General features: G+C 50.4%; 1 protein-coding gene across 1 annotated transcript in view; it reads right to left on the bottom strand.

The window, feature by feature from the left end:
* Positions 1–12,289, bottom strand: part of LOC144488700 (semaphorin-4B-like) — a gene marked incomplete at its 3' end in the record, with an annotated part of 59,740 nt that overhangs the window by 39,301 nt on the left and 8,150 nt on the right. Inside the window, exon 2 of the mRNA XM_078206788.1 lies at positions 5,504–5,755. Within this exon, the coding sequence (XP_078062914.1) occupies positions 5,504–5,609 (106 nt within the window). The remainder of the gene's footprint in view (positions 1–5,503; positions 5,756–12,289) is intronic.

Genomic DNA, 12,289 nt, shown 5'->3' with positions numbered 1-12,289 from the left:
CAGGCACGGCACAGATTGACGTGCGAGTTTGCCACAGGTTCGATTCCGGTGCTCAGGGTGGGGGAGTGTGACTGAGGAGACATTCTGTCAAACAATCTTTAAATTGTGCAACCTTTCCACTATCTTGCTGTGACAGTGCCAACACGGACATCAGCCGCAGATACAATCAATCATTTCACAGCAACGTCAGAGAGGAAATGCAAACTCAAAATCCCATTGATCAAAGAAAAATGTCATGTCAAAAACTATCTTACTGCGCCATTAAGGTGAACAGTTTAAAATTCCGAGGAACTGGACTGGATCCATTTCAGAATCACACAGACCCCCATCAAAAACTCCCAGGACTGGTACAGCACGGGGTTCGATACAGAGTAAAGCTCCCTCTACACTGTCCCCCATCAAACACTCCCAGGACAGGTACAGCACGGGGCTAGATACAGAGCAAAGCTCAATCTACACTGTCCCCCATTAAACACTCCCAGGACAGGTACAGCATGGGGTTAGATACAGAGTAAAACTCCCTCTACACTGTCTCCCATCAAACACTCCCAGGACAGGTACAGCACGGGGTTAGATACAGAGTAAAGCTCCCTCTACACTGTCCCTCATCAAACACTCCCAGGACAGGTACAGCACGGGGTTAGATACAGAGTAAAACTCCCTCTACACTGTCTCCCATCAAACACTCCCAGGACAGGTACAGCACAGGGTTGGATACAGAGTAAAGCTCCCTCTACACTGTCCCCATCAAAAACTCCCAGGACAGGTACAGCACGGGGTTAGATACAGAGTAAAGCTCCCTCTGCACTGTCCCCCATCAAACACTCCCAGGACAGGTACAGCACGGGGTGAGATACAGAGTAAAGCTCCCTCTACACTGTCCCCCATCAAACACTCCCTGGACAGCTACAGCACGGGGTTAGATACAGAGTAAAGCTCCCTCTGCACTGTCCCCATCAAACACTCCCAGGACAGGTACAGCACGGGGTTAGATACAGAGTGAAGCTCCCTCTACACTGTCCCCCATCAAACACTCCCAGGACAGGTACAGCACGGGGTTAGATACAGAGCAAACCTTCCTCGACACTGTCCCCATCAAACACTCCCAGGACAGGTACAGCACGGGGTTAGATACAGAGTAAAGCTCCCTCTACACTGTCCCCCATCAAACACTCCCAGGACAGGTACAGCACGGGGTTAGATACAGAGTAAAGCTCCCTCTACACTGTCCCTCATCAAACACTCCCAGGACAGGTACAGCACGGGGTTAGATACAGAGTAAAACTCCCTCTACACTGTCTCCCATCAAACACTCCCAGGACAGGTACAGCACAGGGTTGGATACAGAGTAAAGCTCCCTCTACACTGTCCCCATCAAAAACTCCCAGGACAGGTACAGCACGGGGTTAGATACAGAGTAAAGCTCCCTCTGCACTGTCCCCCATCAAACACTCCCAGGACAGGTACAGCACGGGGTTAGATACAGAGTAAAGCTCCCTCTACACTGTCCCCCATCAAACACTCCCTGGACAGCTACAGCACGGGGTTAGATACAGAGTAAAGCTCCCTCTGCACTGTCCCCATCAAACACTCCCAGGACAGGTACAGCACGGGGTTAGATACAGAGTAAAGCTCCCTCTACACTGTCCCCCATCAAACACTCCCAGGACAGGTACAGCACGGGGTTAGATACAGAGCAAACCTTCCTCGACACTGTCCCCATCAAACACTCCCAGGACAGGTACAGCACGGGGTTAGATACAGAGTAAAGCTCCCTCTACACTGTCCCCCATCAAACACTCCCAGGACAGGTACAGCACGGGGTTAGATACAGAGTAATAGATACAGAGATAGCCAAGTTCCGCACACACGAGGACGGCCTCAACCGGGATATTGGGTTCATGTCACACTATCTGTCACCCCCACAGAGTTTCACTGGCTGTCTTGTCTGGAGACAATACACATCTTTTTAGCCTGTCTTGATGCTCTCTCCACTCACACTGTTTTGTTTCTTAAAGACTTGATTAGTTGTAAGTATTCGCATTCCAACCATTATTCATGTAAATTGAGTCTGTGTCTTTATATGCTCTGTTTGTGAACAGAATTCCCACTCACCTGAAGAAGGGGCTTGGAGCTCCGAAAGCTTGTGTGGCTTTTGCTACCAAATAAACCTGTTGGACTTTAACCTGGTGTTGTTAAACTTCTTACCCCATCAAACACTCCCAGGACAGGTACAGCACAGGGTTAGATACAGAGTAAAGCTCCCTCTACACTGTCCCCCATCAAACACTCCCAGGACAGGTACAGCACGGGGTTAGATACAGAGTAAAGCTCCCTCTACACTGTCCCCCATCAAACACTCCCAGGACAGGTACAGCACAGGGTTGGATACAGAGTAAAGCTCCCTCTACACTGTCCCCATCAAAAACTCCCAGGACAGGTACAGCACGGGGTTAGATACAGAGTAAAGCTCCCTCTGCACTGTCCCCCATCAAACACTCCCAGGACAGGTACAGCACGGGGTGAGATACAGAGTAAAGCTCCCTCTACACTGTCCCCCATCAAACACTCCCTGGACAGCTACAGCACGGGGTTAGATACAGAGTAAAGCTCCCTCTGCACTGTCCCCATCAAACACTCCCAGGACAGGTACAGCACGGGGTTAGATACAGAGTGAAGCTCCCTCTACACTGTCCCCCATCAAACACTCCCAGGACAGGTACAGCACGGGGTTAGATACAGAGCAAACCTTCCTCGACACTGTCCCCATCAAACACTCCCAGGACAGGTACAGCACGGGGTTAGATACAGAGTAAAGCTCCCTCTACACTGTCCCCCATCAAACACTCCCAGGACAGGTACAGCACGGGGTTAGATACAGAGTAAAGCTCCCTCTACACTGTCCCTCATCAAACACTCCCAGGACAGGTACAGCACGGGGTTAGATACAGAGTAAAACTCCCTCTACACTGTCTCCCATCAAACACTCCCAGGACAGGTACAGCACAGGGTTGGATACAGAGTAAAGCTCCCTCTACACTGTCCCCATCAAAAACTCCCAGGACAGGTACAGCACGGGGTTAGATACAGAGTAAAGCTCCCTCTGCACTGTCCCCCATCAAACACTCCCAGGACAGGTACAGCACGGGGTTAGATACAGAGTAAAGCTCCCTCTACACTGTCCCCCATCAAACACTCCCTGGACAGCTACAGCACGGGGTTAGATACAGAGTAAAGCTCCCTCTGCACTGTCCCCATCAAACACTCCCAGGACAGGTACAGCACGGGGTTAGATACAGAGTAAAGCTCCCTCTACACTGTCCCCCATCAAACACTCCCAGGACAGGTACAGCACGGGGTTAGATACAGAGCAAACCTTCCTCGACACTGTCCCCATCAAACACTCCCAGGACAGGTACAGCACGGGGTTAGATACAGAGTAAAGCTCCCTCTACACTGTCCCCCATCAAACACTCCCAGGACAGGTACAGCACGGGGTTAGATACAGAGTAATAGATACAGAGATAGCCAAGTTCCGCACACACGAGGACGGCCTCAACCGGGATATTGGGTTCATGTCACACTATCTGTCACCCCCACAGAGTTTCACTGGCTGTCTTGTCTGGAGACAATACACATCTTTTTAGCCTGTCTTGATGCTCTCTCCACTCACACTGTTTTGTTTCTTAAAGACTTGATTAGTTGTAAGTATTCGCATTCCAACCATTATTCATGTAAATTGAGTCTGTGTCTTTATATGCTCTGTTTGTGAACAGAATTCCCACTCACCTGAAGAAGGGGCTTGGAGCTCCGAAAGCTTGTGTGGCTTTTGCTACCAAATAAACCTGTTGGACTTTAACCTGGTGTTGTTAAACTTCTTACCCCATCAAACACTCCCAGGACAGGTACAGCACAGGGTTAGATACAGAGTAAAGCTCCCTCTACACTGTCCCCCATCAAACACTCCCAGGACAGGTACAGCACGGGGTTAGATACAGAGTAAAGCTCCCTCTACACTGTCCCCCATCAAACACTCCCAGGACAGGTACAGCATGGGGTTAGATACAGAGTAAAGCTCCATCGACACTGTCCCCATCAAACACTCCCAGGACAGGTACAGCACGAGGTTAGATACAGAGTAAAGCTCCCTCTACACTGTCCCCCATCAAACACTCCCAGGACAGGTACAGCACGGGGTTAGATACAGAGTAAAGCTCCCTCTACACTGTCCCCCATCAAACACTCCCAGGACAGGTACAGCACAGGGTTAGATACAGAGTAAAGCTCCCTCTACACTGTCCCCCATCAAACACTCCCAGGACAGGTACAGCACGGGGTTAGATACAGAGTAAAGCTCCCTCTACACTGTCCCCATCAAACACTCCCAGGCCAGGTACAGCACGGGGTTAGATACAGAGTAAAGCTCCCTCTACACTGTCCCCCATCAAACACTCCCAGGACAGGTACAGCACGGGGTTAGATACAGAGTAAAGCTCCCTCTACACTGTCCCCATCAAACACTCCCAGGACAGGTACAGCACGGGGTTAGATACAGAGTAATAGATACAGAGATAGCCAAGTTCCGCACACACGAGGACGGCCTCAACCGGGATATTGGGTTCATGTCACACTATCTGTCACCCCCACAGAGTTTCACTGGCTGTCCTGTATGGAGACAATACACATCTTTTTAGCCTGTCTTAATGCTCTCTCCACTCACACTGTTTTGTTTCTTAAAGACTTGATTAGTTGTAAGTATTCGCATTCCAACCATTATTCATGTAAATTGAGTCTGTGTCTTTATATGCTCTGTTGGTGAACAGAATTCCCACTCACCTGAAGAAGGGGCTTGGAGCTCCGAAAGCTTGTGTGGCTTTTGCTACCAAATAAACCTGTTGGACTTTAACCTGGTGTTGTTAAACTTCTTACCCCATCAAACACTCCCAGGACAGGTACAGCACGGGGTTAGATACAGAGTAAAGCTCCCTCTACACTGTCCCCATCAAACACTCCCAGGACAGGTACAGCACGGGGTTAGATACAGAGTAAAGCTCCCTCTACACTGTCCCCCATCAAACACTCCCAGGACAGGTACAGCACGGGGTTAGATACAGAGTAAAGCTCCCTCTACACTGTCCCGCATCAAACACTCCCAGGTCAGGTGGCGGTTTGTCGGGGGTGGGGGGACGGCGGTCGTGGGCACAGCGTTAGCAGTGGGGGGAGGGTGGGGGGGCATTGTTGGTGTCACACTGAACAATGATCGGGGGAGGGGGAGGAGCAGGAGCGGCACCCGTTGTTGCGCACCCCCCGTGCAGGGAGGCGCGGGCTGGGATGTGGTGTGGGGAGGGCTTTTGTGGTTTCACCTGGCGACGGGTACTCTTCTGGGCACTGCCCAAGAGAAGCGTGGCGGGGAAGGGTGAGACGGAGATGCAAGCTGCGGTTCGGCGGGCAACATCGCCAGCGACTCTGCGGGGAGGGGTGCCGGGGGTCGATCCGTACTCACTGTAGGGGAAGGTTATCCGCGGGGTCACGTCCTGGGTCGGGTGCGAGGGCAGCGCCTGCTCCAGAACAGTCAGCACCAGAATCCAGAGGGACGGCCAGGGGTCCATCGCCAGGCGACAGAGATGAATCTCGCTCTCTCTCTCGCAGTCTTCGATGAGTGAACTTCTCTCTCTCTCTCTGTCGCTCACACCAACCGCAGAGCGAGATGAGGCAATATCCTGCACTCAGCCTGGTTAGTCATTTGGATAGTGCCCTGTAAATAAATTTCCTTTTGAATCAAGCGGCTGACAAAATCAATCAACTTCCACTAACAATCCGCACGGTGCCCCCTACGTTTAAGACACCGATTGACATCCATTAAAGCCACTGATGTCTCCTGTGTCCCCGAGCTAACTCGCCTCACGCTCATTCTTTACATTGCAGCACAGGAACGGGCCCTACGGCCCTCCTGCTCCGATCATGATGCCTGCCTAAACTCAAACCGTAAGCCCTTACGGAGTCGTATCCCTCCATTCCCATCCTGTTCATACATTCATCGAGTTGCCCCTTAAATGTCGCAATCGTACCTGCTCCCACCGACCTCCCCGGGCAGCGCGTTCCGGACATTCACCCCCCACTGTGTATAAAAACTTGCCTCACACATCTCCTCGCATTAAGTTGACCTTTCTCTACACCCTAGCTGTGACTGTAACACTACATTCTGCACTCTCTCCTTCCCTTCTCTATGAACGGTATGCTTTGTCTGTATGGCGCGCAAGAAACAATACTTTTCACTGTATCCCAAGACATGTGACAATAATAAATCAAATCTATGTACTCTATGAACTGTATGTTTTGTCTGTATAGCGTGCAAGAAACAATACTTTTCACTGTATCCCAATACACGTGACAATAATAAATCAAATCTATGTACTCTATGAACTGTATGCTTTGTCTGTATAGTGCGCAAGAAACAATACTTTTCACTGTATCCCAATACATGTGACAATAATAAATCAAATCAAATCCTCTAAACTTTTCCCCACACACCTTAAACCTATGTCCCCTAGTACTTGACTTTTCTACCCTATTTAGTTATTCAACACAAGTCAGGCTTACATTAACACTGCGGCGAAGTTACTGTGAAATTCCCCTAGGAAAGAGTATCTGACTCTCCACTCTGTCCATGCCCCTCAGAATCTTGGAAACCTCTATCAGGTCTCCCCTCAACCTCCGTCGTTCTAGTGAAAGAACACCGAGTTTCTCCAACCTCTCGTCATAGCTAATACCCTCCAGACCAGGCAACATCCTGGTAAACCTCTTCTGGCACGCTCTCCAAAGCCTCCACATTCTTCAGGGAGTGTGGCGACCAGAATTGTACACAATATTCCAAATGAGGCCTAACTAGGGTTCTGTAGGCTGCAGCATGACCTGCCAATTTTTAAACTCAGTGCCCCAACCGATGAAGGCAAGCATGCCGCATGCCTTCCTGACTACCTTATCCACCTGCGTTGCCACTTTCAGTGATCGGTGGACATGTACGCCCAGATCCTTCTGCCTGTCAATACTCTGAAGGGTTCGACCATTTACTGTATAATCCCTTCATGCATTGGACCTTGCAAAATGCTTTACCTCACACTTATCCGGATTAAACTTCATCTGCCATTTCCCCGCCCAAGTCTCCAACCGGTCTATGTCTTGCTGCATCCTCTGACAATCCTCTTCACTATCCACAACTCCACTCCATATACCACAATAACCAACTGTGCAACGGACAGGAGCGAGATATCAGACTTCCCCAGGGTTACATATAGAGTACAGCTTCCTTGACACTGTCCCCCCATCAAACACCCCCAGGACAGGTACAGCACGGGGTTAGATACAGAGTAAAGCTCCCTCTACACTGTCCCCATCAAACACTCCCAGGACAGGTACAGCACGGGGTTAGATACAGAGTAAAGGTCCCTCTACACTGTCCCCATCAAACACTCCCAGGACAGGTACAGCACGGGGTTAGATACAGAGTAAAGCTCCCTCTACACTGTCCCCATCAAACACTCCCAGGACAGGTACAGCACGGGGTTAGATACGGAGTAAAGCTCCCTCTACACTGTCCCCATCAAACACTCCCAGGACAGGAACAGCACGGGGTTAGATACAGAGTAAAGCTCCCTCTACACTGTCCCCATCAAACACTCCCAGGACAGGTACAGCACGGGGTTAGATACAGAGTAAAGCTCCCTCTGCACTGTCCCCATCAAACACTCCCAGGACAGGTACAGCACGGGGTTAGATACAGAGTAAAGCTCCCTCTACACTGTCCCCATCAAACACTCCCAGGACAGGTACAGCACGGGGTTAGATACAGAGTAAAGCTCCCTCTACACTGTCCCAATCAAACACTCACCACACAGGTACAGGGGGGTTAGCAGGGTATATATGTGGGGTTACGGGGATAGGGCCTGGGTGGGATTGTTGTCGGTGCAGACTCGATGGGCCGAATGGCCTCTCTCTGCACTGTAGGGATTCGATGATTCCTGTTTTTTGTTTATATTCATCTGTGGGACATGGGCATCGCTGGCTGGGTCCAGCATTTATTGCCCATCCCTAGTTGCCCTTGGAGGGCAGTTGAGAGTCAACCACATTGCTGTGGCTCTGGAGTCACATGTAGGCCAGACCGGGGTAAGGACGGCAGATTTCAAAGAACAAAGAACATTACAGCACAGGAACAGGCCCTTCGGCCCTCCAAGCCTGCACCGACCATACTGCCCCCGTCAGAACTTAAACCCTTCCGGGGACCATATCCCGCTATTCCCGGACCATGCAGAGGTCTGTTGCCCTTGGGCAGAATTTTCCGGTTTTGGGGTGAGCGTGGTTGGAAAATCCCGCCCAGTGTCCCTTGCTGCTCAGACAGCTCACATAGAATCATAGAATCCCTACAGTGCAGAAGGAGGCCATTCAGCCCATCGAGCCTGCACCAACAACAATCCCACCCAGGGGTACATAACCCCACATATTTACCCTGCTAATCCCGCTAACCGACGCAGTCCAGGGCACTAAGGGGCAATTTAGCACGGCCAATCCACCTAACCTGCACATCTTTGGACACTAAGGGGCAATTTAGCACGGCCAATCCACCTAACCTGCACATCTTTGGACACTAAGGGGCAATTTAGCACGGCCAATCCACCTAACCTTCACATCTTTGGACACTAAGGGACAATTTAGCACGGCCAATCCACCACAACTTGCACGTTTTTGGTCATTAAGGCGAAATTTAGCATGGCCAATTCCCCTAACCTACACATCTTTGGACACCAAGGGACAACCTAGCATGGCCAATCCACTGAACCCGCACATCTTTGGACACTAAGGGTCAATTTAGCATGGCCAATGCACCCTAACCTACACATCTTTGGACACCAAGGGACAACCTAGCATGGCCAATCCACTGAACCTGCACATCTTTGGACACTAAGGGGCAATTTAGCATGGTCAATCCACCTAACCTGCACATCTTTGGACACCAAGGGACAACCTAGCATGGCCAATCCACTGAACCCGCACATCTTTGGACACTAAGGGTCAATTTAGCATGGCCAATGCACCCTAACCAGCACATCTTTGGACACTAAGGGTCAATTTAGCATGGCCAATCCCCCTAACCTGCACATCTTTCAGCCTGTGGGAGGAAACCCATGCAGACACAGACAGTCACCCAAGCCAGGAATAGAATCGGGTCCCTGGAGCTGTGAGGCAACAGTGCTAATCACTGCGCCACTGTGTCACCAGGCAGGAAGATCTCACTTCATACTCACTGGTGGTTTAACAGTACCGACAAATCAGTCTATTTGAACCGAGGCGTCTGTGAGATACCTGCTTCCGTTTTTAGCTTTCATAGATCAGGATGTGAAACTTGTTTGTTGGCAGTCTCTAACGTCTGTGATCGGGAGGCCCAATCCTCCCTTTCCTTTCCCTCGGTGGCACAGCGGGTTAGCACTGCTGCCTCACAGCGCCAGGGACCCGGGTTCGATTCCCGGCTCGGGTCACTGTCTGTGCAGAGTCTGCACGTTCTCCCCGTGTCTGCGTGGGTTTCCTCCGGGTGCTACGGTTTCCTCCCACAGTCCAAAAGATGTGCGGGTTAGGGCGCATTGACCATGCTAAATTCTCCCTCAGTGTAACCCGAACAGGAGTGTGTCGACAAGGGGATTTTCGCAATAACTTCATTGCAGTGTTAATGTCAGCCGACCTGTGACACTAATAAATAAGCTTAGAAAGAAATAATAGAAATCATAGAAACCCTACAGTACAGAAAGAGGCCATTCGGCCCATCGAGTCTGCACCAACCACAATCCCATCCAGGCCCTACCCCCATATCACTCCATATTTTACCCACTAATCCCTCTAATCTACGCATCCCAGGACACTAAGGGGCAATTTTAACCTGGCCAATCAACCTAACCCGCACATCTTTGGACTGTGGGAGGAAACCGGAGCACCCGGAGGAAACCCACGCAGACACGAGGAGAATGTGCGAACTCCACACAGACAGTGACCCGAGCTGGGAATCGAACCCGGGTCCCTGGAGCTGTGAAGCAGCAGTGCTAACCACTGTGCTACCGCGCCGCACCTTAAAATTCTCCCTCAGTGTAACCCGAACACGCACCGGAGTGTGGCAACTGGGGGATTTTCACAGTAACTTCATTGCGGTGTTAATGTAAGCCGACTTGTGACACTAATAAATAAAAACTTAAACTATCCAGCTGAAAGGTCACTCTCCAGGTGTGACCTGGAGATAAATCCTTGGGACAATAAAAATGATTTTGCTTTTGTCATTTTCTCTGAACATTTCTTTTTCCAAGGTGTAAAACGGAAGGACAAAAGGTTGTCTGTCCAATTGGACCTTTGAGCTTTCTAACTGGTGTCGGAGTGAGGGTGACGTGCTGGTGAACCCTGGCTGCAGGGTCAAGCCATCGATTGAAACCTCCAGGAACACATTGGATCATTGTTGGCAACCCAAACACCAGATCAAGGCCGGCCCCTGGTCCCAGTGTGATTGCGCCAGATCTCTGCTCCATCCCGACATCCTGAGTGCCACGCACAAGGGGCAACAGGGGCGCTGTGTGGCTCCGTACAGCCAAAGGGCAGGGGGGGCCACAGGACAACAACCGACGCCAGCCCATCCACCCACACTGTTGCACTGTGACTCACACCTCTCGCACGGGCTGCTGTCCCTGTCCCTGAGTGAGTACTGGGGACCGTGGGAAAGAAAGCAACTGTGTGTTTCTTACTGACGTGGAGATGCCGGCGTTGGACTGGGGTAAACACACTAAGTGTTTACGTGGGGGGAGCACTTCAGCAGTCACGGGCATTCGGCCTCTGATCTCCGGGTAAGCGTTCTCCAAGGCGGCCTTCACGACACACGACAGCGCAGAGTCGCTGAGCAGAAACTGATAGCCAAGTTCCGCACACATGAGGACGGCCTCAACCGGGATCTTGGGTTCATGTCACACTATCTGTAACTCCCACAACTTGCCTGGACTTGCAAAGTCTCACTGGCTGTCCTGTCTGGAGACAATACACATCTCTTTAACCTGTGCTTAACCCTCTCTCCACTCACATTGTCTGTACCTTTAAGACTTGATCACCTGTAAAGACTCACATTCCAATCATTATTCACTATTCTGTAAATTGAGTTTGTGTCTTTATGTGCCCTGTTTGTGAACAGAACTCCCACTCACCTGATGAAGGGGCAGCGCTCCGAAAGCTCGTGGCGTTTGCTACCAAATAAACCTGTTGGACTTTAACCTGGTGTTGTTAGACTCCTTACTGTGTTTCTTACTGGCCAGGTTTAGAGACTGAGAGAGAGACAGACAGAGAGAGAGAGAGGCACACACAGAGTGATAGAGGCAGAAAGAGAGAGAGAGAGACAGAGTGACAGAAGCAGAGAGAGACAGACAGATAGACAAAGAGAGAGAGAGACAAACAGAGAGAGAGAGAGAGACAGAGAGCTAAATTGCCCCTTAGTGTCCAAAGATGTGCAGGTTAGGGTGGATTGGCCATGCTAAATTGTCCCTTAGTGTCCAAAGATGTGTAGGTTTGGTGGATTGGCCATGCTAAATTGCCCATTAGTGTCCAAAGATGTGCAGGTTAGGTGGATTGGCCGTGCTAAACTGTCCCTTAGTGTCCAAATATGTGCAGGTTAGGTGGATTAGCCATGCTAAATTGCCCCTTAGTGTCCAAAGATGTGTAGGTTTGGTGGATTGGCCATGCTAAATTGCCCATTAGTGTCCAAAGATGTGCAGGTTAGGGTGGATTGGCCATGCTAAATTGCCCATTAGTGTCCAAAAATGTGCAGGTTAGGTGGATTGGCCGTGCTAAACTGTCCCTTAGTGTCCAAATATGTGCAGGTTAGGTGGATTAGCCATGCTAAATTGCCCCTTAGTGTCCAAAGATGTGTAGGTTTGGTGGATTGGCCATGCTAAATTGCCCCTTAGTGTCCAAAGATGTGTAGGTTAGGTGGATTGGCCATGCTAAATTGCCCCTTAGTGTCCAAAGATGTGTAGGTTAGGTGGATTGGCCATGCTAAACTGTCCCTTAGTGTCCAAAGATGTGCAGGTTAGGTGGATTGGCCATGCTAAATTGCCTCTTAGTGTCCAAAGATGTGCAGGTTAGGGTGGATTGGCCATGCTAAATTGCCCCTTAGTGTCCAAAGATGTGTAGGTTAGGTGGATTGGCCATGCTAAATTGCCCCTTAGTGTCCAAAGATGTGTAGGTTAGGTGGATTGGGCATGCTAAACTGCCCCTT

This window comes from Mustelus asterias, unplaced genomic scaffold, assembly GCF_964213995.1.
Source record: "Mustelus asterias unplaced genomic scaffold, sMusAst1.hap1.1 HAP1_SCAFFOLD_1786, whole genome shotgun sequence".
Lineage (NCBI taxonomy): Eukaryota > Metazoa > Chordata > Chondrichthyes > Carcharhiniformes > Triakidae > Mustelus > Mustelus asterias.
Note: the sequence above shows the minus strand (reverse complement) of the source record. Positions and strands in the feature narration are given on the sequence as shown.